Source organism: Ambystoma mexicanum, chromosome 12 (assembly GCF_040938575.1).
Source record: "Ambystoma mexicanum isolate Mex_15411 chromosome 12, UKY_AmexF1_1, whole genome shotgun sequence".
Taxonomy (NCBI): Eukaryota; Metazoa; Chordata; class Amphibia; order Caudata; family Ambystomatidae; genus Ambystoma; species Ambystoma mexicanum.
In genome coordinates this window covers 872,618,984-872,646,457 of record NC_090936.1, presented here as the reverse complement: position 1 = coordinate 872,646,457, position 27,474 = coordinate 872,618,984, and the positions used below count along the sequence as shown (strand labels likewise).

General features: G+C 41.2%; 1 protein-coding gene across 2 annotated transcripts in view; it reads left to right on the top strand.

The window, feature by feature from the left end:
• Positions 1 to 27,474, top strand: part of NR1H4 (nuclear receptor subfamily 1 group H member 4) — a 570,288-nt gene that overhangs the window by 250,962 nt on the left and 291,852 nt on the right. For both annotated transcript variants that reach the window (XM_069629349.1, XM_069629350.1), the window contains exon 2: positions 14,431 to 14,796. In XM_069629349.1, coding sequence (XP_069485450.1) covers positions 14,431 to 14,796 — 366 coding nt within the window. The remainder of the gene's footprint in view (positions 1 to 14,430; positions 14,797 to 27,474) is intronic.

The following is a 27,474-nucleotide window of genomic DNA, read 5'->3' as shown; positions in this document are numbered from 1 at the left end:
TGTTGAGGAGGGGCCTGACATTGGCAGATGCAATTCTACTTGCAGTGCTTGTGATGGACCTTCTGAGGCCTTATCTGAAACTGCTGGCCTTCAGCCAGGGAAAGAGATGGATAAGTGAATATGTGACTAAACCTAAACCACAGTTCAAATTAAACTGACTGTTTAGTTCTGTTTGTTTTTTCTTGAACAAGGATGCTATAATAATAATAATTATTATTATTATTAATATTATTATTATTGTTGTTACTATTATTATTTATTTATTGTGCACAGAGTTCACGCAAACGGAGCACTTTACAATCATAGGGGAAGAACGTGGGTAGGGAAGCAGAGTAATAAAGGAACAGGGAGTTAACAGAGGAGGGGGAGGGACCGCAGTTTAATAGCAAGGGAGTTGCAAGCAACCAGGGGAGGAAACAGTGGAGAGCAGATCGCCCCAGTCTCAGGTAGAGTAGGGGGTGGGGAATATGTGGGCCTAGGTGTTAAGGAGGAGCCATTCATTGAAAAGGAGGTTTTTGAGCTTCTTCCAGAACTGTAGAAGAGTGGTAGTGAGTCTGATATTGACAGGATATACATGCTAAACTCTTTGGTCACTATAATCAGTGAACATGACACTGGCACAGATTGTGCACATTTGTATGTCTCCTCAGGATTGAACAAATTACTGCACATTCTTCCATTTGTGGAATTCCACAAGTTCGTACTTTTCCAGATAAAACATTAGCATAAAAACCTACTCCAATGCCTGATGTTCTTTTGAAAGGATTTATATTCGTGCAGATATGCATCTTTTCCAACCTCTGCATATATAAATTGGCCCTGCTGCGGGCAAATATTGCCCCCATATTTGTTCCCTTGGCATTGGCATATCAGTTGCCATTGAAGATAAAATAGATCTTAGTCATTGTAATTCCTGTGAGTTTAACTATAAACTGAGTGGAGACATCACAATGTCAAAACCCTCATGGAGTTTTTGTGTGATAACTACTCTTTGGTATACAAAAAATGTAAATGACCAGCATGCAAGCGCGCTCTCCCTTAGAGTTTCAAAGCTAAATGATATTTTGATAACCAGTTCAGAACTGCTGGGCTGAAAACATATTATCAATGTCCAAGGTCCTTCGATATTAAATGTTACAATTTGACAGTCATAGCTAATATCCTTGTTTGAAAGTGTTTATTGTTTGAAGAAATCAGCTGACACGTGTTTCGACAATCATGTTGTTTTCAAGGCTGACATTATTAAACAACACAAATAAGTGTGAGCAATATAATTGCTAGCAACGTAAACAGAAAACACAAAAAAAGTATCCATGTCAGAAAGCAGTAACAGATTAAACAATACATTGTAATAAAGCATAATGTGATATAACATACCAAATTGGATGTAAAGCGGTATGGATTTGCACGAAGGGAGCAAGACAAAAGAAAACAAAAGGCGTTTAAAATGTATGATGTATCATACAATGAAAATATTGGACAAAAAGAGTCATTTGGCATGTGTGTCCAACATCACCAGTGCATAGACCTTACCCCCAACCTTCACCAAAGGGTGCATGCCACATATATGTGTATGTGTTATAAGTGTTGCGGTCAAAAATAGAAACAAGCTGTGTTATTAGGTAACATGTGACTAGGATGCTGTCTCTCCTTGGGTTAATTCTACGTGCATTCAAATGCAGTGTGGGTGACTGTTACAATGGGGCAAAGTGAGTTATGTCATCATCGTAAGACATGCTGTAAGAGCGAAGACGTGAAATGCTTGAATTGTACAGCATGTTTATATGTGAAATTCATAAGGCGTTATAATGCTGTGAGATAGATGGAAAATATGAAATGGGACTCACTATCCAGTAGTGATAATGCGTACTAAATTGCAAGCTTGATAATGGCTTGGTATTCTTTAACGCTGGATGCTGTTCGCTATGATATTGGTAAATAGAGCAATCTGCCAAATAATTACAACGTACATATTATACTGACATAACCGTCAAGTTATAAAATATTGTTAGGAATCGAATTATTGAATAATGTATCAGAAGTCTTTCGCTCTTACCTTATTAATGGGATAGATCCCAAGTCAAATAAATCGCACGCAAAGAAGCGAGTCCGCCGAAGGAACCAGTTTAAATACCGTCCGACATAGACAGATGGTAAGAGATTAATAGATGTAGTTGCGCATGCCCAGAAGTGGATGCGCTGATCTAATAAACATGCTCAATAGCATGTCAGTGTATTGGGGGTGCGCTTGAGTACTTGATATATTTGGCTGTTGTATTGGACAGTCAGGAAGGGAGAATAGTGTCTCAAATGTGCATGTGTACATTATACGTAAAGCATTACTTTTATGTCATTAAGAGAGTGTATGCAAGAATATCGCCAATGTATAGGATTGGGAGCGGTGCACAGCAATCTGGACATGTTGACACACATGCACAAATGTTACATATATCAGTTAACCAAAATTGTGAAAGAAGTGATCTCCTTAATCATCACAGTGTAAGCAAATAGACACAATCCGGTGGTATACACATTTATCAGGTTGTCATAAAGCTCAGTCAGCGACCATATCAGCTTCCCTACGGGGTGAGTTATATTGTGTATGCTTAGTCAACACTGCGTCTGGATAGTTTGTGGACGAACATAATCCCAGGAAATGCTAGTACTAAAAATGTGTATTAAAATATCTGTTGTGGAAGTCTTAAGTGAAGATGAGAGATGCAAGCAATGCCTAGCTTCAGGAATGTGTGTACCCTTGAGAGAGTCATAAGAAAACATGCATCTCATTATCGGTGTTGAGACCCATTACAGTGCATCAGAGAAAACAAATTAATTTAGCTTCCATTTGTCTCAACTTGAGGGTGATGTCACCCCCTCTTTTGCCCAGCTTTGCCTTTCTTAAACCAACTAAGCGAATATCTTCCTTGTTATCGGTTTGGTGTTTGGTTTGCCAATGAACTGCTAAAGGCAGTCTAGCATTCTGGCTGCCCAAGCTAGCCAAATGTTCTCGAATTCTAAAGCGTAACTGTCTAATGGTGGAACCAATGTAGATTGTGTTGCAAACACATATCAAAGCATATACTACATGGGTAGTTCTACAGTTAATAAAATCATGTATCTGAACTTTTTGACCGTTAATATCAAGCTGCTGAATCAGGTTGTTATCCACATGCTTGCACATCAAGCAGTTACCACATTTATGAAAACCAGAGACTGAGGACAACCAAGTTCTGCTTGTATTGGGGTTTGTAGGCTTGATCTGTAAAAATGAGGGACTGATTCTGTCCTGTATTGTCTCTGATCTGGTGAATATAAGCTTCGGTTTATCTGCTAAATAGCACCTAATATCTTGGTCAAGTAGTAAGATGTCCCAGTGTCTGTATAGTAGCCGATAGAGATGTTTGGAGTCCCTGGTAAACTTGGTGATCAGATCAACAGTAGGTTGGTGGCGAGATGTATGTTTTTTAGGTTGCAAAGTAGAAGATCTGTCCATCACACGGTATTAATGAAGACTGTTGCTAATGTTGGCTTTAGCATAACCACGTTGGATGACTGTAGTAGAAAAAAGTGTACATTCACGCTCAAAATCTGAATCTCTATTGCAATTCCTGCGAGCTCTATAAAATTCACCTCTCGGGATATTCTGTATGGTCGATGACCGGTGACAGCTGGTAGAGAACAAAGTGGAATTAGCCTCAGAGGGTTTACGAAATGTGTTGGTGTTAATACGTCCATCTTCAATGAAAATAGCGAGGTTAAGAAAGTCAATATTAGTATTACTATGTTGTGCAGTAAATTTGATGCCAAACTTGTTGTCGTTAATGTGTGCAAGAAAGTTTTGTAGTTCCATAGTGGAGCCTGACCAGATCATAAAAATGTCATCAATAAATCTTTTCCAAATAACAATATTGGACAAAAACTGCCTGTTATTAAGAATATGTATATCTTCCATTTGAGCCATAAACAGGTTGGCCAAGGAGGGGGCATATATAGCCCCCATGGCTACCCCTTTGACCTGTGCGTAATATTGTTTGTTGAATAAGAACACATTGTTTTCTAGAGTGAATTGGAGAAACATCTTGAGCATAGTGATATGAGCTCTATATGAGGCAGATTCCCCACGATAAGTGTAATCCAAGCATGCAATTGCAAGTTTGTGATCAATGCTAGTATAGAGTGCAGATACATCGAAAGTTACCAAAATAAAATGGGGTTGCCATTCTGTCTGCACAAGGATTTGTAATACATCTATTGTATCTCTTATATATGATGGCAGCCGAATAACATGCTGTTTAAGTGCATTGTCTAGGTCCTTGGATAATCCTTCGGTTGCCCAACCAATTCTACTTAAAATAGGTCTAACCTCAGGTAAGTGATCGTAGGGTTTATGAATTTTGGGTAAAAAATAAATGGTGGGCATAATGGCCTCTGTGATACTAAAAAAACTTTTTTTCCTCGTCTGTTAGCTACTCCAGGGAGAACCAGTCATTGATCAGGATCAACATTTTTTTAATCAAAATATTTGATACCTTGTTCAATTTGTCAATTATCTTTGTCAGAATTGTATTAATTAAAGCTATTGATCTATTTATCAAGATTTTTTAGAAGCTTTTTAACACCATCAATTAATTAATTCTCAAGTTTTCTTAATCAGTTCTACTAACTCATGCATATATCTATCCAGATGGTGTTTGACATTTTCAATAATAGGGATAATCTAGACCCTGGAGTATCTATTTCCTATACTGCTAAATTGTGGAAGGAACACTGACTCATCTATAAACATTATACAGATGTTTTGACCGGTAGATCCTCTAGTATTATTTTTGTCCTAGGTATTCAAGCATACATTTGTCATGAAGTTCAGTATGACAATGTTCAGCTATTTGATCAGTGTCAAGTCAACAGGGGCTGGAAACCCTGTATCTTTCCCCCAAATCTTTACCCTAGTTTCTCCAACAGGCCTAAAACTGCTCTCGCACAGCACACACACCTACAGGCTAGAAAGCAGCACCCACTCACCTGTTATTGAGGAATCTCCATAATGTTTGGTTTCATGATGTCTTAGGATGTTGATAACCCCTTGAAGGAGGTTCTTGATGGGGAGGCCAATGAGAAGCTGGAAAGTTAAAAGAAGAAGTTAGGATTCCTCCAAGTGACCCACAAAGCAGAGTGGACCTTAAAGTGGATTCTCAAACATTTACTTCTAATGGTGTTCTTACTTTGCTAACTGGGTTCAGTGAATTGTGGTTGATGGGTGTTATCCAGGCTTATTGAATTCAGGCCATATTGTATTAGATAAGCGTAGTGCAATTTGGCCAAACGAAATCTGTTCTTGCTTTGCTAGTGAAATATAATCGAGTCTGGTCTTGCTATGATAATCAAGAATAATAGAATATGTTTTTTCTATGCTAATAGAATCTTAACTTACTATTGTTACTGGGTAAATTGGAACCTTTTTATTGCTGCACTACCTGAACATAATGGATTCTACCCATACTGCAGTAAGTGGGCAAGATGCAAACTGGCGCTGTCATTCTTGGACATAATGTGATCAGGCTGGATTGTGCTAAATGAACATCATACTATAAGGCCTGAAATGTGATTACCAGGCAAAATGGAATCTGGGCATGCTGAGCTAACTTTATCAATCTGTACATTAACCGTGCAGGAATATAATGACACTTGCCATAATATTATCTAGCCATGATGAGCTTGCCTGAGCACAATGGAATCTGAACATTGCTGTGCTATCTGAGTATAGGAAAAACTGAAAATAAAGTACTTGCTGACAAACAGGAATCTAGCCATTATTTTCTGTAGCTGTGATGATGTCCCCTGCCTGACCCCAGATGTCTGTGGGTGAGTGACTATGAGGGTCAGGTGCCACCACTTACTACGTGATGCTCGGCCCACAGGAGGTATGGGGAGGACCCCCCGGTCACCTCCTCAACATGAGAATCAGGGGTCAGAAGCTCAGCTCTTGTGTGCTCCCAAATCCCCTGCCACTCACAAGCTCAAGTGAAGCACGCTAAGGGTAACAGGGATATGAGAGAAGGCCACATGGGTTCTAGTTATGGGTCCTCAAGAATACAAGCAAACACTTCTTTTCACTGTGCAATATCCGTGAAATGCACTTTAAAGCTGTGGGTGTTAGCTACAAGCAGAAGTTGAAATTTTGTTTCTAGCACAACAACTGACATAGTTATGGACGTTTTAGTAGAGGTGGTTTTGTCGGCACAAGAATGAAAAACAGGAATGCACTTTTAAAATGACAAAAGGGTTTCTTACACTAGAGGATGACTATGAACAAAATGAATACCACACAGGAACACAGTCACTTGATCAGAATGACTGCCTGTGGAGGAAACTCGCCTTATTCAGATGAAAAAAGACCAGCGCAAAGATAGTTTTAATAATACTAGTTGTGGAGGAAAGAAAGGATAGATTGGATAGAGGCTTCAGACAATTCAAAAATACTCCTAACAATACAGGTTCTGAATACAAGATAGGATGGGTTTAACATAGGGATTGGACTATGCAAGGTACATATGCTAGTGAGACAGTTCTTCCTATAGATACTCACTAGATATGTTTTTAAACGGAACCCTCGGGATTCTGGACCGTCAGGATTCTGGTCAGGGAATTGTATGTGGTTTAGGAAACACGGCTGGGCACATCGGACTGGGCAGGATCGGCAAGGTGCTCTGGTCAAAGCACGGCACAGGGCTGGACTGGATCTGCAAGGCACTCTGGTCACAGCACGGCACAGGACTGGATTGGATCTGCCCTTTTTGGTTCTGATGATAATTATTTTCAGCAGGCAAGCAGTACAGCGCAGCCTGGCTTTATTATGATGCTTCCCCTTAGGTTTGTGGGTTCTGGTTCTGGAATTTGAGGCCTAGCTGAAAATGGTTTAGCTATGCAATGGGTTTCTGCTTTGCCAAGTTTCTGGAGTCTGGAGCAAGGAAGATGTAGAGTTCAGCAGCAGGGTGCTCAGCCAGCATCAGGATAGTGAGTGAATCCGTCTCTTATGAGTGGTTTATGCTATGAACAGATGTCATAAATGAGGTGTGTGGGCCGGTTTAGCCTAAGCTTGCCCCTTTGACAGGTGATTGGGGCAGAGTCTACTCTCTGCTTTGATAGGAGAGAAACAGAGTGTCACCTTTATGGTGTGATTTTATGAGGCTGAGAATCCACCCCTAGCACCTGGAACACAAAATCTACTTTTGACACAATACATATTTACACATGTGCAACCTCGATAACAATCACATATACAGATTACATATTTTACATAGCAGGTACACCTCAAAACCCGTAGCTGTGGGATCTTGTCTCCGCTTTTCACAGAATTTTGCCCTTTTCATCAGGAACACAATGTTCAATTTTTAAGCAAATTTCTACAAATATGTGTGTTTAACATGAGCATGAGTGTATAACGTTTCATACTTCTAGCAGAAATACATTTTGCGTAAAAACACATTTCTTGCCATTTCTTTTCAGAACATGTCACACAATTTTTCTGCCTCTTGAAACGTGCAGCCAAAATTTAGATTCCCAAATCTGTTACTTTTATATTTTTCACAATTTTGACTGGCAAGTTATAAGTCTTTAAAAAAATGTCTTTGTTAATGTTCAGCCACAGATGGTTGTTTGGGTCTGCCTCTTTTTGTCTCTCTGCAGTCCAGGAGCAGTCTCCTCCCTGTTTGCTCCTGGCAGACGACATTTACGACTGTCTTCGCACTTCGCATTTCCTGCTCTGCAGCTGGTCATTGTTCCCTTTTGCCTCTGTAGACCAGGTTCTTTCCAAACCCTATAATTAACGCTTCTGTGTGATTTCCTGCTGGGTGGAAAGGCCTTCCTTCTGTGAGGAAACCTGTTATTCCAGTTTGATAGCTTCGGCCAAGCTTAATTTAATTGTCAACTCTGTTGAATTTTTCCTTAGCAAAAAACAAGCTTGTTGTATCAAATCACAGCTAAATTCTCATTCAAGATTTTAAACCATGGGATCAAAACAATTACAACATGGGTTACTATCAGTAATAGGCCTCTTAGTTTGCAAACATTTGGTTTTCATTTTATACATATTAAAGTTTAATCAGGCAGGCTCCTGACAGCTGTCATCACAGCAGCCCTCTGCTGCACAGAGATTTTCCAGATGACACGACAGGCCACTTTTGCTGTGGCTCTCAGCTTTTCAGGACCTTGTAAGTTCACAATGATTTCTTAAACTAAGTGAATTGTAGCACCCCGCAAGAATTTTGGATATTTTAAAGTGTTCTGTACCAGCATTCTGTAGTTTCAGCAACAAAGGAAAGGGGATTTAAAGCAAGATTTTGGGTGTTTAATTTAGCAAAACACTGCTTTTTCCTTCTGTACTCCATTTTCACGTGTTGTTGAACCCAGTGACATATTTCAGGATTGAGAGCTCTGTTCCACCATTGACAACATGCGTGGCAGATTGGGCAGCCATCTTTTTGTGCGTTGCAAAGCGCGATTTTCAGAGGTTTTGGCGCGCACAAGGGTTTTGCGGCCATTTTGCTATTTCTAGCACCATCATAACACAGGGATGCATCATAGCAGAGCAAAAGTGGGTCAATACATCCCACAGTATGGTTGTTTATAGCAGTGAGATGAGCACAGCCGAAAGGAGCATAGGAGGTATGAGGTGAAATAGAGTCTGATATGGAGTGGGGGCTTGGAGATTGAGGTGCAAGAGGAAGAGGTGAAGTTGGTAAATATGTAAATATGTAAATGTAGAAGTAGGTTAGGTTGGAGAACAACAAGGACAACGGAGCAGGAAAATGACAAGAAAGAGAGTGGAGACCAAACCTAGAGGAGAGTAGTTGCAAGGGACATGAGGAGGGAAAGAGATTTGTTTAAAGAAGAAAAGGTTTAAGTAGGACAACAAAGGAAAATGAAAACCCTAAGAGGAGATAATCAGAGGTTGGAGTGAAGGAAGAGGAGAGACTGTAGTGAGGGGGAGGCACGACCTATGCTTAAGGGTTGTGTGAGTGAGCTGGAGCAATGAGCATCTGGTGAGCCATTAAGGAGGAGTATCAAGAGGTAGAGAGAATGCAAGGACCAGACTAGGGTTTAGGTCACATAAGGAGACAAGAAGTAAAGTAAAAGTGCACTGGTTAACAACCAGGAACAGGACCCAGAGATAGATCCTGTGCTGCAACCTCAACTCTGGGAGAAATTGTGGATCTTGCTTAACATGATGGCTCAGCTGGAGGTGGGACTTTGGAACTGTTTGGAAAGCTGGCAGACTGCTAGGCTGGGGGGAGGGGCCCACCAATGTAGATCATTGACAAAAGACTGAACAGTCAAATACAGGGGAAGCTGATTTTCCTAAACAGAGACTGTGAGTGACACCAGAGAGACCCATACAGTCTGTTTAAAACATTATTGTCCCTGAATTAACCAGAAGACTTTAAACCATTCTGGCCCAGATTTGAGTTGCCCATGTTTATATGTAGACCCTTATTCAAAATTGTTTAACCATATTCGAGAGTTATGTTTTTTTCTGGATTCCACTCAGCTTCATGAAACTTATAAAGTAAAAAGGCCTGATTTGCTAAATGAAAAAAATGTATTCTGACAATGCTGCTACTAGCTACTTTACGGATAAAATAAAGAGAAAAACTTCTAGCAGACGACAAGAACTGCCAATTCCAATTGCCTGTTAGTACCAAGATTTAAACTCGCCAAAATTGGCACATCAGTTTCCCTGTGATAGCTGCCAAACTGTGGAATGCTCTGCCACATAACTTGAGAGCAGACCAACCGTTCTCACACTTTAGAAGGAACTTCATCAAACACATTAACTCTAATAACTTGTAGTCACCCTTTAGATACCTCTGTAGCCTTAGCATAACTGCACTGTATATATGTATTATTAGAAATACATCAACAAATGTATATAACATTGCATGTAAACTTATTGCATCTTTTTATATTAATCGTTTGTAACCACTTGCTTATACTTGCATCAGTGCAAAGTATGTATACTGTACATTTCTGCATCATTGTAAATTCTGTAACATTGTAAATTCCAGATTCTTGTAACATTGTAAGCTTTACATATTCTTTCTGCTGAGCCTAGTTACCTCTGGGTCTGGAGCTCATTACAAATTAATAAACAAACAAACAAACAAACAAACAAGACATGCTAATTGGCATTATACAATATGGTAATTGGACTGAAAACATTTGCGATCAGGGCCTGGTGTAAATTAGCAATGATGTGCTAACTGGGCATAATAGAAACTCGCAAAGGTGGGCTACTTGGGTGTAATGGTAATGTTCAAATAATTGACCGATCTTATTGCCCCAATGCGGGTAGCTCAATATATGGTTTGAAACATTGCAAATGATGTGAGTAAGGTCAATATGATGTCAGTAGCTGGGGTATGGCAATTATGTGAGTTCTGAGGCTTGTGCAAAAGGTGGAAGTAGGTTGATTTTTACGACAATCATTGACAGTGGTGTGTGGGGTTTTGATGGTAATACATGGAAATCGTTAGAGTACCTTGCATTTGAAGGCAATACTTGGTATACAATAGAAATATCTTGCATAAAATGTCAGTACCAGGACATATCATGGCAATACTTGACAAATGATAGTAATATCTTTGCATATAATAGCAATAGGATACGAATGGCATGAGTAAATGGGTACCTGATGGCAATGCTTGGCCAAAATGCCTTCATAATGCCTAACAGAAAAACAATGGGCTTGTGTGGATGGCTGACTAATATGTGTTATGATGTCGCCTTTAGGTGCCCTCCTGTTTTGCCCTATGTGAGACACCAAGGGATGTTTCACCTGCTAATCCCCGGGGATCTCTCTCTCTCAGGTGGCCAGGGCATGGTTGTGGCCTTTAGATCCAGACCCTGGGGGTGGACCAGTGTGGGAGGATCACCTGGGTGACGGGTCTTCGGGAGCGGTGTTGGACCGCTGATGGTGAGCCGCGGTATTCCTCCCTTTCCCGTACCCATGATCCATCCTATTTCATAGGATTCTCCAATGTCCCAACTCCCCCACCTTTTTACACATACAGCTGGCCGAGGAAGAGTCCAACTGAGAGTAACAATGCTAACTCTTACATATCACATTGGACATGTCCCGCTAATTGGGTCAGGCAATGTCAGGCACTTGACTCTAAGTGCATACATATCACATTGGACATGTCCCGCTAATTGGGTCAGGCACTGTCAGGCACTTGACTCTAAGTGCATACATCTGATACAAATTAGCTCTCCTCACACAGATAAAAGGCAGAACATAGAGACACACTCTGGTAGATACCAGTAAAAGCATGGCTTCTGGGGTGAAGGCGTACCTACTGGAGCAGAGCAAGGATTGGGGGAGGAGAGCCATAGGTGGAAAACTCCAGCAGTTTCCTGCAGGTGGTCATTGCCTCCAAAAGGGCACGAAAGAGGCGTGGAGAAGGCCAAAGCCCAACCAGAAGGCTGCATTGTCTTACTGGATGCCAGCGACCCTGCTGGGTGAACGGCAGAGTTGGGGAGGTGAGGCCAAGCCTGTGGTACTAACATTGACTCGCAAACTGGAAGACAGTAAAGACAAGAAAGAAACACACACAGCCGGTGAGTTGGCAAGCAACATGAGAGACCGGTGTGTGCTAATGAATGATGGAAGTGGCGACATTATATCGCACAATTGAAGGCTGCACACGTCTGGGTGAGACATGAAGAAAGGCAGACCTGCAAATGAACCTTGAAGTAATAATGATAGCTGTAAAGTCAGTGATACTGAGAAACAGAGTGGTCCGGCAAAAGGAAGTAGCCCACTTAAAAGTCTATGTGAAAGGTGAAAGGTTTGTAGCGATAAATTGAACAAACTGTAAAAGCAAGGTGATGAAAATTAACCTTGAGAGAAGGGGAAAGTAAAAAGGTGAACGTTGAACTGTGATGCATAAGACAGTGAAATACCCAGACCAAGAAGCACTGGGGAAAATAGCATAAGAGTGTGTGTTGAAAGCTGAAAGTTGAAGTGGTCCTGCAGAGGTCTGTAGAAAAAGCCACGCACACTTGAAAGTCTTCAAAATCAGGAAATGGTGCGAGTCCGACTGAGGGAGACCACAAGTGTAATAAGTTAGGGGAAGGGAAATCCTGAAGGAGGTGAATTTGGCTTGGGGAAGGGAACCCCTGCAGTGTTTTTGTTTTTCTGTGAAAGGTCTGAGCCCGACTGAGGGAAACTGATGTGAACTTTTGCATTGAAAGGTCTGAGCCCGACTGAAGGAGACCAATGTGAACTTTTGCTGTTAGAGATCTGAGCCTGACTGAAGGAGACGGATGTCAACTTTTGCCTTAAGAGGTTTGAGCCCGACAGAGGGGGACCAACGTGAATTTTATGGTGAACTGTGTTTTTGAAATTGGAAAGTAAGAAATTGGAAAGTAAGACTTTAACTTGAAAGGCCATGCAGGCCTCGATCTATGTTTTGAACTGCCTTTGTGTTAAGAATCTAAGCCAGAGTGTGTCATTGTGCCTACAGGAACCGCCGTACTCCGTGCTGTCCAACGTGGGGAGGAGAGCTGACTCAGCCACATTTACTCTTTATATTTGAACACTGACTTTCATTGCATACATATTCTCCTTTTCAGACTTTTTGCACAAGATATAAGACAGGCATTAGGTTTTGCTAGTATAGGCCATTTGTATTTGACAGACTATACTAGGACTGTTTTATTAATCATTTTATGGCCAAGACTATTCCCATTTTAGCTATAGAGAAAAGTAGGAGTTTCTCCAAACCCATTGAACTTCAAATAAAGGTTTTACAAATTGTACCTTTTGTGTCAGTGTGATACTTGTGATACCATGCCTCCCTTACACCTAGCATAGTTTTCTTTGTATCTACATATCTGTTTTTGCAAATGTTTTCATTTGATTTCATATGGAGGTGGCAGTGGACTGTACTGTGTGATTTACATAATGTGAAGGGGTTTATTGAGGCGGTATGCCCTGAGGTGGTGGGCCAATCCCTATGGGTAATGGCCCGCCACCCAAGATAAAGGCTGAAAGGCGCAGCGATGGTCCCTTATCGAGGGTTACGGTGGCATTACCAAAAGGGTTGGCACGCCATCTGTCTAGCTCCCTACACGGGTCCTAATGGTGTTTTAAAAAATAAATGTAAATATAAAAGGTAACTTTGTTTCGCGACCCGGCGCTGCACTGTGGTGCTGTCATCAGAAGTCCATTTGCCATGTTGATGACTGCCGTCAAAATGAAAACGGATTTCAACTGACAGCGGCACTGCACGGCGCAGGGGTGTGAAACAAAGGTACGTTTCTTTTTTACAACATCAGCACCCGTGTAGCAAAGAGGTGAAGAGGGAGCAGGAAAGGGAAGAGAAATCCCCTAACCCAATGAAATGCTCAGAGCGCTGGCTTTCGTTGGTTAATACAGGCGGTGTTCTAAGTAGTTTCATTGGTTAAAGGCGCTACCAATGGTGCTAATGTTAGAAGGTGTGTCAATGTTTTTCATATATGTAAGACTATGAAAAATAAATTAAAACAATGCAAGGGACATGATAGATGGTTTAAAAGAAATATCTCTGAGTGGGACATGAGGTTATCACGTGGGTTATCATGCAATCACTGATACTTATCTTGATACGTTCGATGCAGTGTAGATAAAACAGCTAGAATTCGACAGCAATAAAAGAGACATAAAAGGCATGGTATAAATCACAAGGATAATGATTTAGTTCATAGTGCATCAGTGATCCCTTCCCATCCCTGCAGTCTGCCTTCTCTTTTTGCAGCCATAATAAACGCAGGGACAATTATATTTAATTGGGGGACCATTTATTGTCCATGAAAGTATAGAGGGCCTTGAAAAAATAATAAAGGAGGACACGGGTACAACATTTCAACCATTGTAATCAACAAGAAAGGGAAATTACATGTAGACGAATATCCCTAGAGAAATGTCTAACTTCTATAACTCTGTGCAGGTGGCGCAATCTTCTTCAGACAAATACTTCTCAGTGATTCCGGAAGCCTCTATACATTTGCAGCATTTGCCAAATTCAACAGAATCGTTTTTTCTTTCCGAGAAAAACAGCACTGCAACTCGTTTTAATCTTAAATGGTTAATGGGTAAACTGTTTTTCGAGATAAGGCTTACACTACAGAACGTCATAGGACTTTTCATACTCATTCACACTGCCCTTTTTAACTCAAGGCTAATTGATTTTCTGACATGCATTAACCAAGTTGTGGTAGAAGGCGTTGGAAAATAACAAACACTTATTAACTCCCTGATAAATCAGTTGGTCATTAAATGTTATCACAATTAAACGTGCACTATTTGAATTATTTGTGAGTCATGTTATCGACAAGTCTAGAACATTTTTTGTGACTGATATTTTTACCCTTTCTATTTTTTTTTCTTAGCTACATTTGCAGATCAAGTTCACCCACCAGTGCAAGATCACAATGCTGCTATCAATACCACAAATTATTCCACAATGCAGTTTCCTGCAGTAATGCCTCAGATGTCCCCATCATCCTATTACCCCAATCTGGGCTATTGCCCCCAGCATAGAGACAAATGGCTTCCATCGGGATTGTATGAAATCAAAAGAATTCCCAGTGATGACAGCTTCAAGGCAGACTCGGATACGATGGAAACACCTGTAACAAGGAAAACCAGAATGGGAACCGCCTTTGGGAGAATTAAAGGAAATGAACTATGTGTGGTTTGCGGAGACAAGGCCTCTGGATACCACTATAATGCATTGACGTGTGAGGGGTGTAAAGGTAAGGACATGTCCAGGTCTTATGCTTCAATATTGAATTAACATGGGCATTGTGTAACTGTGGTGCCTTTTTGCACACTTTGAAATTAAGAGTCTCTTTACAAACCATGAAGGCAAACTTTGCCTTGAGGAATTGCACACTGATTGAAATGTATCGATCGTTTTTTTTCACAAAAAGCTCCGACATGAAAAACACTGACATAACGATATGGATCAGTGTTTGGCACATTAACTGTGAGGGCATTATTGAATTGATTATTGATTTCCATGAGCACCCATTGTATTGGAGAATGGATCAGACGCTATTGGAAGTGAGATTTATGTATGTATGAATTGTTGCTTTGTAAGACACCTTTTGTACCACAGCTACTTCAAAGAATGCACAGGGGAGGAAAAAGGGAGGTGTAGAGGTGTAATGGAAGGTGGATGGGGATAGGGAAAGCACTGTAAACATTCACAATACAGAACATAGTGCATGCTGGTATACCAATAAAACATACGTAATGTAAGTGATGCTGGCTATAAGTTGGATGTGACGGTTGCCATGGTTGTGGAAAACAATCACACACCACGATTTTGGTGTGGTTAGTTCATCAGATCTTTAATATCATCACTATAGGAAAACACAGACATGAAGAGAACAGAGATGTGCAGGACACTTTACAATATCAATCACTGATCCACAAAACCCCTGAAACAACCTCTCTTTGTACCTTCTTCACACTGTTCGTTTCAAAGCAGCAGACAGAATATTACTAAGAGATCATTCTTAGGAAAGATTTACTTTCTGCTGCTTTCCTCTGATAGCCTTCTTGTGGACACCCTTTCCTTTTGTGTGCTTTGAACACTGTACTGACTTTTTGGGGGCAAGTAAAGTCTTCTGATTTATTTCTCTTGCCTCTTTTGCTCATTCTTATGGGGAAACTGACTAGTCCCTAAGAGTATCAGTACTGTGAGACTATGGGCTCATTAGAAGTTTGCAAGTGGCATTCATTCTGTTACCGCCACTTTTCCTGCACCATCAAACTTTAATTTTGGTGCATTTACCATCGGTGGAGGTACCGTGCAGTAAATCTGCTGGTTTTTTGGGGGTAAACTGGCAGATTCACCTCTGGCTTGTTGGTGGTAAATCCTCCCCTTTACTTCCAAAAATCGGCAGATTTACTGCACAGTAATTCTGCCGGTGGTAAATCTGCCAGAAATCCCATGCAGTCCTATGGACTCTAACATTGGGGAATTACCTCTACTTGTAATCCTGTGGTAACTCCACGAGACCAAGTTGCAGTAACAGTAATGGAGTTTGACAGTATTTCGGCAGATTTACTGCCGGAACACTGCCAAACTCGTAATGTGAACCTATCTCTCGCTTTGCAAATTCTTGTAATGTTACAATTGCACACATCACCCTGCTGTGAAGTGCAGTTAGAATTCTTTGGATACTTTTATCTTTTTATATAATAATTTTTTGGTTACTTTGACAATGTGACTAAGACCAGCTGGCAGCAGCTGTGATAATGTTTCAATTTGTTTGACATTGTACTTGTGCACTTTTGCATTTAGCTACTAAAGCCCAAATTGTTCTCTCGCCTTCTTGCTGCCTTCTCAGGTCAGGAAATGTCTTATATGGAAATCCCTTACCTGGGGAAAGCTGTGGCTTTTGTGGGTCTAGGGCCGGTATGTGTGTGTGCCAGACAAGTCTAGTTGCTATCTACATCTCTGGAGCCTGAATCTCTGTTGCTAGACCAATGTGGTGGCCAGTGGCTATCCATGATGGAGAGCCATTGCCTGTTTGAATGGTGCATATCCTTTCCATTGATGGGTTTGGATTTGGAATTTCTCCCAGCCGGAATCTTGAATAGAAGGAGAGCTCCTGCAACTGTTCATCCGATCACCGCTGGAGCCAAGAACTCTAAGACTAGCATCAACTCCAGTGCTGTCCTGGTGAAGCTGTGCTCCTCTGTCCTTCCTGATCTCAAGAAAGCCTTTGTTGGTACTTCAACCCCACGACTGGTGGGAACAACCAGTCTTGACACCTGCTCGAGGATCTTTGACTACTGAGCCTTCAGCAGGGTCTATGGACCAATTGATGGGCTGACCAGCTCTCGCCTGGGCTACCTCACTGCAGCCGTTGTTGTTCTGAGCAGAGCCATGGAACTTTGCAGATCTTTAGCATATGCCACAAGTCACACACTCCTGCATCTTCAGCCATATCACCACGAGGGAAGATGTGCTGGGTCTGCTCCTGTGTTCGCAGATCGATGATCGCCCGTTGCTGCCATCTTCGTGTCCTAGAGGTGTCCTGTGGCTGTCTGACCTGGAGAAGTCTTTACCTGTCCTTGTTTGTGCTTTCTACTGGAAGCTGTCTGGAACTGATTCCTAAGCACCACGACTGACCAAAACTAACCCTTCGACCAAAAGTAACTTCTACTGTGTGGACATCTAGATGACTCTCACAAAAGGAATCGAGGCACAAGAACAAGCCTGCAACAGCTTCTGGAATCACCACAAGTGGTCTGCAGAGAACGCTGAGCCAGGGAGGTTAGTCTGTTTGCCTGTTGCTGTTCTCCCATAGGGTTACAAGGGCATACATTCCTGATCCTAACTTACTTTTACCTGACCATTTGTGGTCTAACCAATTACCAAGTGGTAATTCCACCAATGATCTCCAATAGAGTTCCATGGACTCAATAAATCGGGACAAACACTACCCTACCCCCACTTGTAATCCCATGGTAAATCCACATGACCAAGTGATGGTAAAGGTAACCGATTTTGGCAGTATTCCGGTGGATTTACTGCCGAAATAACACCAAACTTGAAATGAGGCCCTTAGTGTCTTCCCTGTTCACCATAATAAAGTGCCCTCCCAGAATCCTCCCTGATTATGGCAAGCCATTTTAGTTTTGATCATGGAAGGGTTTTGGTCTTCTCCAATTGGGACAATAGCAGTTCCTGTGATGCATCCCAGTCATCCAAGGTTAAATCTCTACACCTATGCAAGATAAGCCTGCAGCTGCAGACAACAAATACAATTAAGCCTTGAACATTTTCTAAACTTTACTAGTCTAAAAGTAACTTTATCATTGTATGTGAATATCATTTTGGCAGTGTAGGCGTTTCTCTAAACATTAGTGCTGCTGCAGCAGTTTCAAATGTGTGAGTGAACACATACTTAATTCGAACGATATTTGTTTCCATTCTTCCTGAATGTACAGTTTCCAAGATGAATTCTTCTTCATAGCTAAATTGAGGCCTAGTCTTCTCAACTGAACACACATTTCATGATCCCATCAGGTATATTTAGGTTTTTCACCTACACCACCAAAGTGCATTTTGGGAAAAGTTGGTTACTGTAGGCGTAGGGATAGTCCTGCATCTTCATAGAAGATAGTCTGCTGGATTATTGATATACTTCAATTAGGTACTTCAATTAGTCAACACCCTATCTAAAGAAGCTTAAAAACCCACCCTCAAACACCATGTGCCCAATTTATTTTATAGTTCTGAGAATCACTTTCTGGTCTTGAATAAGCCTCGGTTTAACATTTTAATTTGTAACTATCCCACCCTCACATTTAGAGACAAGCAACAAGCTGGTTTGCACTGACAATTTATTTTATTAAATACAATGGCATCAAAATAATGTGACAGGTGATTCCATACTAGAATTACAATGGGAATGCACCCACATCTCAGTTTAAACCAATTGTAAGTTATGACGTGAATTATGCTTTTAAATCCACAACCATCTTAAAATCAAAAAGGTGAAGCAGTTCTCAGAATAAAGTTTAAAATAAAACAGCTTATTTGAATTACAACTCATGTAATATTCTCCTATACTACGGCTGATTTAAATCTAAAATGTTAAACACTTTCTATGACAAAGTATTGCTTTCTAGCATCGGCATTAATGATATTTGACTTCCTCTTCAATGGAGTCCGACAGGTTGTAAATAATTATCAAGGCTTTGGTTTCTTGTAATTCCTGCTGCTTTTAAACTTCTGGGACAGCGGGGCCTACTTCGCTCACTATTTTCTAGGTATCAGGTTAACCCTTGAAACATCCGACTGTATTGACTGTGACAGACACCAATCAAATTACTTGATATTACGCATTTCAATTTGAGATCTCTAAAACCGGCATTTGGATTCAAAATGGGGGGAGAAGCCTCCCCCCCCCTTTGATGATTCGACCTAGGGTTTACATTTTTATTATACATTACAAATTGCACACATCTTGTACTAGATTCCTTTTTTGTTGGTACAGCTTGTACACAGGGCCCCTAAAATGTGTTCTAATGCTATATGGGATCATAGGCACTCCATTTTAGTTTTTCTTTCAAAGGCTCTTCATCGTTAGAGACATAGATGGCCCTTGGGAAGCTCTGCCAGGTATGTGTTCCCTTCAGTCAGTGCACCTGCACCAAAATCCCTCTGAGGTAAGCGTGTCCTGCATTGGGAAAGGACTGTTCATTCAGTCCAGTCTAGATAAGAGATTTTCCCATCGGCTGCTTCGAGTTGGAATTCAGATCGGTCTCTCTCCTGTGGGATGGAGTCCAGATTCCTATTGGTCACTGCACTTGACTGGTCTCTGGATCAAAGGGAAAATGACACATCCAAAACCCACCTTTTTCCTATTGGCTCTCACGTTAGAAGGCTGGATACAGGAGTGTCTGTCCCAGATTTTGGGCTCATTTCCCCACATGCCATCCTCCTAGCATCAATGAAATACATATTTTAGGCAGAACATATACACAATTTAAAAAATACAGATTCTGTTTATCCCTCAGCTTATAAAATCATATTTTTAAGGGTCTTGCACTGGGTAATTTGTGTGCAATTCACAACATATCTAAGATAAAAAGCTGAAAATATGTGATTTTCCTATTCAAGGTGCAAAACTTCACTTATTGGCAGCAATCTTCATATGTGAGGATGTGCACAAGTTCACACTAATGTTGCATGCTAGTTTTTGAAATCGGACATTGGGAGTAGGAGCCAAACATATAGCATTTTAGATACCTCTGAATTGTATACATATTTAAAATGTAATTCACCTTAAACATGACTTTCTTCACAGCAATCTTAAGATTGAGTTTCCTTTCTTTATAAACCTTTCCCCATGTCCTGCCTCTCATGTGACCTAGAATAAAGAGATCTCTGTTTCATTGAGGGTTTACTTTGAAAAGCTACTTGCACTTGTGAAATGCTTTTAAACTTTATGACTTTCTATAATTTGTGACCTGGGATTCATTTGAACACAATAGATCCAATAGGGCCAGCTCTTTCATTCGTATGTACTAATTTAAAGTTAATTAGCCAAGCAAATAGGTCATCATCTAAGAATACTCCATGGCTTTGACCTAATATGAGTGCATGGGACCTCATCTCAAGCTATTTATGAGGGAGTCTGGTTTTTCCCTATACAATGGGCTATTCAAATCCTATTGACCTGTATGTATTTGTATTTGTATTCATTAAGTTTATATAGCACTTTACGCCAAAGCGCTTTACATTATAACAACAAGAATACATAGAACATGATAACTAGAAGCATAATTACAAACATGAGACAAGCCATTAAAAACAGTATGTAGAACAATTTCTAGGTTAAAAGGAGTGAAGGAGTTGGGGGAGAGATGAAGGGAGTCAGGGGGGAATAAGATGGAGTTTCAAGGGGAGTGGAGGAAGTGTAAGAGGGAGGTAAGAGAGAAGAGGAAGGGAAGTGATGAGGAACATCAGGACGGGTAAAGGAGAAGAATAGATTTCAAGGAGGCTCGGAAGGAGGAGTAGGAGCTAATGGAGTGGATGGAGAGTGGTAGAGAGTTCCAGTGTAGGGGGGCAAGGAGTTGAAAGGAACGGAAACAAGAAGAGGCGCAAGGGGAGGGAGGAACAGTAAGTAGGAATCGATCAGCTGAACAGAGAGAGCGGGAGGGAGAGTAGAAAGAAAGGAGAGAGGATAGATAGGCAGAGCGAGATCATGAAGATATTTAAAAACGAGACAAAGGAAGTGAAATTTAAGTTGGGAGTAAAAGGGACGCCAGCCAAGGTAAGAGAGCGAAGAGGAAATGAAGAGCAAGAAGACAAAGGGTACGGATGGCAGAGTAGTGGAGAGATTTAAGGGGAGCAAGATGAGAGGCAGGGTGTCCAAAGAGGAGAGAAGAGCAATGGAAAAGACGAGAGAATACAAGGGAAGAGATTAAGAGTTTGGTAGCATGGAAGGTGAGGGAGGAACAGATTTTACGAATATTGAAGAGGTGGTAGTGACAGGCGCGAGAGGTAAGGGAAATATGGTGGGTAAAGGAGAGGGAGGAGTCAAAGTGGAGGCCTAGATTGCAAGCATGAGCAGAAATGGGGAGATTAGAAGGGGGAAAGTGAATGAAAGGAGGGGGATGAGGGGTGAGCATGTTGGAGGGAAAGAATAGGACTTCAGTCTTATCAGTGTTGAGGGAGAGAAAGTGTCATGTCATGCCGATTCTTCTACAGCAAATTAACTTTAACAGATCTGCTTACTTTGACCATAAACCTTCATTCTCACAGTTGTCTAAATACCTGGGGCATTGCTCTGAGAAAAAGGAATATTTAGAGAACACTGTTTTTAAATGAAAGAAACACTTGGTTCTTGGCCGTTTATATTACATTAAGTACTTTGAGCATAACACACCTGTGTACATTTAATAATTATGGAGAATAAATAATTAAGATAACTTTACTTTGCCTGTAAGTATAGAAGTCAAATATTGGAATAATTATCTTACTGCAAGCATTGCTACTAGTAATAATGACCAGCTCAATTTCGTTTTTGCGTTGTTTTGTCAGTTTAAGATTATTCTCTTGCTATTTCAATGCAAACTGCCTCATTTCAAGTTTGGCAGAGCGGTAAAAAAGTGATGGTAATTCCGTTACAACCACTCTTTTTGAGGTATCAGAAAAACAGCTGTTTTTCCCACACTTCCAAATCCCGAGTTTGGCTTTCAAGTGCAGGATTTACCTCCAGCGTGGGGCCTACTTCGCTCACTATTTTCTAGGTATCAGGTTAACCCTTGAAACATCCGACTTCAATGTGTTTATTAAGGAATAGATTTCAATTATTGTATTGACTGTGACAGACACCAATCAAATGACTTGATATTACACATTTCGATTTGAGATGTCTGAAACCGCCATCATGCTGGAGGTAAATCCTCCACTTTGAAGCCAAAAATCACCAGAATTACCGCAGAAGAACCGAAAACCCCATGGAGCCCTATGGGGACTAACACTGCCCTACCACCACTTGTAATCCCGTGGTAAATCCACAGGGCCAAGTGGTGGTAATGGTAACCGATTTTGAAGGTAATTCGGCAGAATTACCACTGAATTACTTCCAAACTCAGAATGAGGCCCAAAGTATCTTTTTAATCAAATTCATTTTAATAGACGACTTTACATTCAATCAGATAATATATTACAGTCCCGTTCTGTGGAGAGCTACAACAATAAGTCGCTGTCTATCTTGACATTTTCTGAAAAGACTTTTTTTTTAAAAAGCACTTTATTCTTTACACATATTTGCCATGATGTTTGTCCATTCTTAGGTCTTTCTGAAGAACGTTCCATTGGTTGGGTTCTATGACATTGACAGGTCTTCCACTCTGTCAAATTCTCTTGAATTTGCCAGGCATGAGTTTCTGCTCCATTGCAGATTTGAGGTCTCTTAGTTGATCACTTTTTAGATAGGGGGAAGGATATTTAGGAATAGTGGTTAAGTTTTGTTGCGATTAAGAGTGTTATAAAAGTGATTCTTGGTCCTACTGGCACACGGTGCAGGGCCTTGAGACCTGGCAAGATAAAACCCTGCTATTTTAAACCAGGAATCTTTCTGGTGAATCTTTGAAGTTAACGTATAATGACTTATGCGGTCGGATTAACCGAGGCTCACTAGGACCAGAGTTCTGATCCGAGTAATCTATTGTTCCATTTCTAGGTTTCTGGTATGATCTTACACAGAATATGAAGCTGGAAGCATTCTGTTGTTTTTTTGTTTTTTTTGGTTCAACGTTGCTTTGCAGCAGTTTGACAAAATAACTGCGCTTTTTTAAATTTGTCCTGATTTTTTAAATCAGAGGTTCCCCTGTTTACCTTTCACGGACCCACCCCTGCCCTACCCGTCTCCCACCACCCTCTTACCTCTAACCCTTAATAGATATGTATGTAGTAACTTCCCCACAATGTTATTTTGTCAAAGTAAAGTACAACAAAGTATTTTATTTTGGCCGAACAACAATATATGATATCTTTATTTTGCTGGTGGCAAGGCATATCAGGGTCAAGAAGGATACCTAGATTATTTATCCTGCTGGATTGGATTGGTGGGGTGCCCTGCAGTTCTTGCCATTTACATGGTAATAGAAATGATGTAGGAACAATCCCTCATGTTTCCATGTTGTTGGCATGAAGACACAAGTTGTTATCTATCATCTAGACGTGTACCCACTGTGGGAAATGTGTAATGGTCTATGGGAGCAGGGGATCGCTAACCAGCTAGATTGAAAACAAAATGGGAGTCATCTGCATAAAGATGCCATTTCTGGACATAGGGTATGGCCTCTCAAGAAAAAAAGAATACTTCTCCATGATGACTTGTGTGCTATACAACAAAACGTGATACACAATTCACAGTGCTGCAGGTGTTAACTGGTAAGGCAATCTAAGAGCAGCTGAGATCTTATCTTATCTTCAGTAGTAATTACTTATCTTTTTATATGTCATATGTTTCTGTGATGGTATAGATTCACCACTGGAGGCAAACAAGAAGTAAACTGACAGTAAATCAGCAGAGTGTTCTTTCTTGTTGTGCAGTATTTGGCTGTTCAAAAGTTACCACCAGCAGAGTTTGTCAGTTACTAATGACAGTATCATTACCACCATTTTCAGAATGAAGGCCAACATATAATAATGCCATTGGGTGATGTTTGGAGGGTTAAATAAATTGATCGCTGAGAGAAGCACAGATGGAGGGGTTAACATGGGCACTGTGCCTAAGAGTTGTTGGAACAAGGAAGCATGTTAACCATGAATGGGTGTGGATTTCTAAATACCTCATAAACTTTGTACTCTGTACTGTGTAAGCAAAGTAATTCCCTATATTTAAAGACATGTTTACTTTATGCGTTTTCTTTACAAATGAGATATTAACAGAGTCTGCTTTGATATGGATATAAATCTTTAGGTATGCCGAAGGAGGTGTGCCTTTGAATGCATGTGCTCTCTGTGAATAGTTGTCATCAAAAGCACTGTTTCTTTTCCTGTCTTCAATCTAATTGCTTAGTTCTAAAGTCTTACCTGCGATATTATTTAAACAATTATTAGAACATTATTTGAACATGTATCCTGTTATACAGGTGCGGATTTAGAGGTATCTTAAAAGGGGGTGGTGGTGTGCACAGTGTGCTAAAATTGACCTCCCAGCAGCATACTGTTTAAATATAGCAACCTACTCTAGTCACCTACTTTTTCAAGTGGACCAACATCAATTCTTACGTAACAAGCATTGTGCTATTGTACCTTCACACATAATGTACGCAAACTGGGTCTGGTATAGCATGCCCTCTGCCATTTGGGTACCTTATTGTAAAGCAATCAGCACTGAATCTATTGTGTCGGTTCCCAGTTTCTATTCACTACCTTGTTGCCACACACTGATTTACTTTCCAGATATGTCTTCAGAGATGTCCCCATTAATGTTGAGGGATTGTTGTGGCCAGTGTGAGAGGTATCAAACTTCTCACAAAAGTTCAAATGATCCCCTCTGTATGTGTGACGACCACCACTACTTCAGCATCTATGCAGCCCCACTCTCTCCCTGAGTGTACATCCTGTATGTGAAAAGGGACTGGAAACGCTCTGATATGTCATTGAACCCTGACTTTAAATATTAGATGTGGACGCATATATTGCAATGATATAGGATCAGGGAACCTCCTCGCAAAGTAAGCTACACAACTCGCTGGCACCAAACTTGAAGTAAAAATGTACTGTTTTGGAAGTTCTCAATTCCTCTAATGGCTCGGCTGCAAAGGCCTAGACCGGTAGGGCCTAAGTGGGCAAGGTCCATCCAAAATCTGTAAATGCCCACTTAGCAGCTGAGCATCAGGTGCAGCAGTGAAATGGTGGCAATCCGCCTCCACTGTGCATGTCAGGATCCAGGAAGCTCTCTCTGCTTCCAGAAACCTATGTGCATGGAGCAGGGGAATTGGAGGCGCTAACTGGAGAAATTAACCAACGGGATTAAGGGGGTTCTCCATGAGAAATAATTTTAAATGAAGAGCTAAAATGGTGCATTTTACAGCACACTTTTTGTGAAAAATTGTGTAAAAGGGCGCACAGTTTACAATCGATTTTGTAGGGTATGACATGCAAAATTCCAAAGATGCCAAGTCACCAACAAGGCACAGCAGTGGGAGCATTTTCCAATGTATTTTCATGCTGCCTTTGCACACTAAATGTATTTATTTTATGTACTGATTATTTATATAGCGCTTATACACAGGTGAAGTGCTTCAAAGTGCTTCAATGCATGAACAGAGCAAGGAAATACAGTAATCATTCTTAGGCCTTGAAGATTTCGAATGATCTAAACAGAAAAAACTGACATACTGGGCCTGGCAACATTTCTGCTACATGGGTACAGTTGAGACCAAGCTCGGGAGGGAGGGTGGAAAACAGTGCGGGCGGGGCCGACAGGAAAGACAAACTAACTGGTCCTATTACATTTAGGTCATGCATACGTACAGGCAGAGGTGAAGAGATGGGGGGGATTATTCCAACTATTATTCCATGCTGCACCAATACATGTGAGTATCCCCACATAAGAACATACTCTTGTTGGCTTTGCCCTTACTGCCAGTAAAAATGAAGTGCCACAGTAAGAAAACATTTCCTTGCTGGCTGCACAAGTACCCCCCATGTAAAACACTCATCATGTTTGCTTTGCCCTTAACGCAAGTAAAATAAATCTCTAAACTGCTAGGGGGAATTGCAACATAATAACCATGCCGAAAAAAGAAGGATACGCAATGGAGTGACGCAGTTCCACCTAATGGCCCACAAAGATGCACAGGTTGAGCAGATGGGAGACAGTTAAGTGCTGTAAGGGAACAGGGGTGGGATGGCAAGAGGAAGTACTGCAGTGGGAAAAGGGTTGTGGAGGACCCTGCTAAAGTAAAAAGGAGATAGGGAAGATGGAAGAAGCAGCCTTGCAGAGGGTAGCCTACAGCAGGCTGCCCTCTGCAACGTGAGTCTTTGGTGTTTGGTTTTTACTCAGATCTGACTATCCCTTGCACCTATTTGTGTGCGTAAAAGGAGATGGCCATCTTTAACTGCTGTGTCCCCCTGGCTCCAGGACTGGGGTCTTTAGTCACTCTGAAACCTGTTCTGACTGGCATATGCAGATGACTTTCTAAAACAGTCAGGATTAATTCATTTGTGTGATAGACCTTTACAGAATGCACGTCTCTGTTTGTCAGGATGGTCTACCCGCATCTGACCAACCCTCTGCTTGAACTGGATCTCTGAACCTGCGCTCTGGAAAGCCTGCTGCCCAAGGAAGGACAGAGGCTCTGCAACAGAAACCTTTGATGTGCCAAACAATTGGATGCTGAAGTTCTGTTTCTCCATAGAAGACCAGGAGGAACATTTTCTCCTTGAAGCTCCTGACTGTGCCTGCAGCACAGGGCCCAGAAGCAGGCACACCTTTGATGTTGAACCATCCCGGGAATATTCACCACATGAACCTAGGTAAGCACCTCTCCAAACCTGGGAAACTGTAGAGGTTGTGATGCCCCAATCTTGTGACGTCACTGTCAAAGTTGGCTTCCTTGTCCATTCTGCTGAGACTAGCTCTCGCCAGTGTGCTTTCTTCATCTTTTGTCCAATATCAGCTCTTTGTTTGGGTATTGCCTAGCCAAAGCTTCCCTCAGAAGTTGGGTCATGTGCCCGAGGATGACATGGGAACCTTGCATCCCTTTGTCAACCACAGACTACAGCAGTCTCTCCTATCTGCTCCTCTAGCTCTGACCTCTGATCTTGGAGTTTTCATGTCTTGTATAATCATCCTTAACAACAATCTTGCGGGCTCCATCTGCATCAGTGTGCCATAACTGGAGACCTTGAGATGGAGCCCTCTGTGGTTGCTGAACAACTTGCACAGCAACCACCTCTGGAAACCCCAAACCATATCCTGCTCACCCGTACCATGGGTATTGCTCTCCTGTCCATGTGACAGGGATTTTCTTCATTGTTTTCTTTAAACCCGGGGACTCTTCTTCATTTTCAGAAACTCTTCAGGGTCTCCCTCTAACTGAACTTCAGGGGCACTTTCCCACTAAAGTAACTGCCCCTATTCGCAATACTCTTCCATGCCTCTTGGCCTCTTGTGAAGTTTATTTTTCAGGAATGACCTTTGACTCTAAAAAGAACTCTTATTGAAAAAGTGATACCTACTTACTAAACTGTGACCTCCCTATTTTACAAAGTTTTGCTTACTTGTTAGTGTAATGTTTTTCCCTTTGCCTTTTCGTTAATATAAAGATTGCATTTCTGATACAAATATAGTGCATAGAACATTTCTCTTTCTGGTATCTAATGAAAAGTGTGTACAGTACCTGGGAACCCCACTCACAACCTCATTTGAATTCCG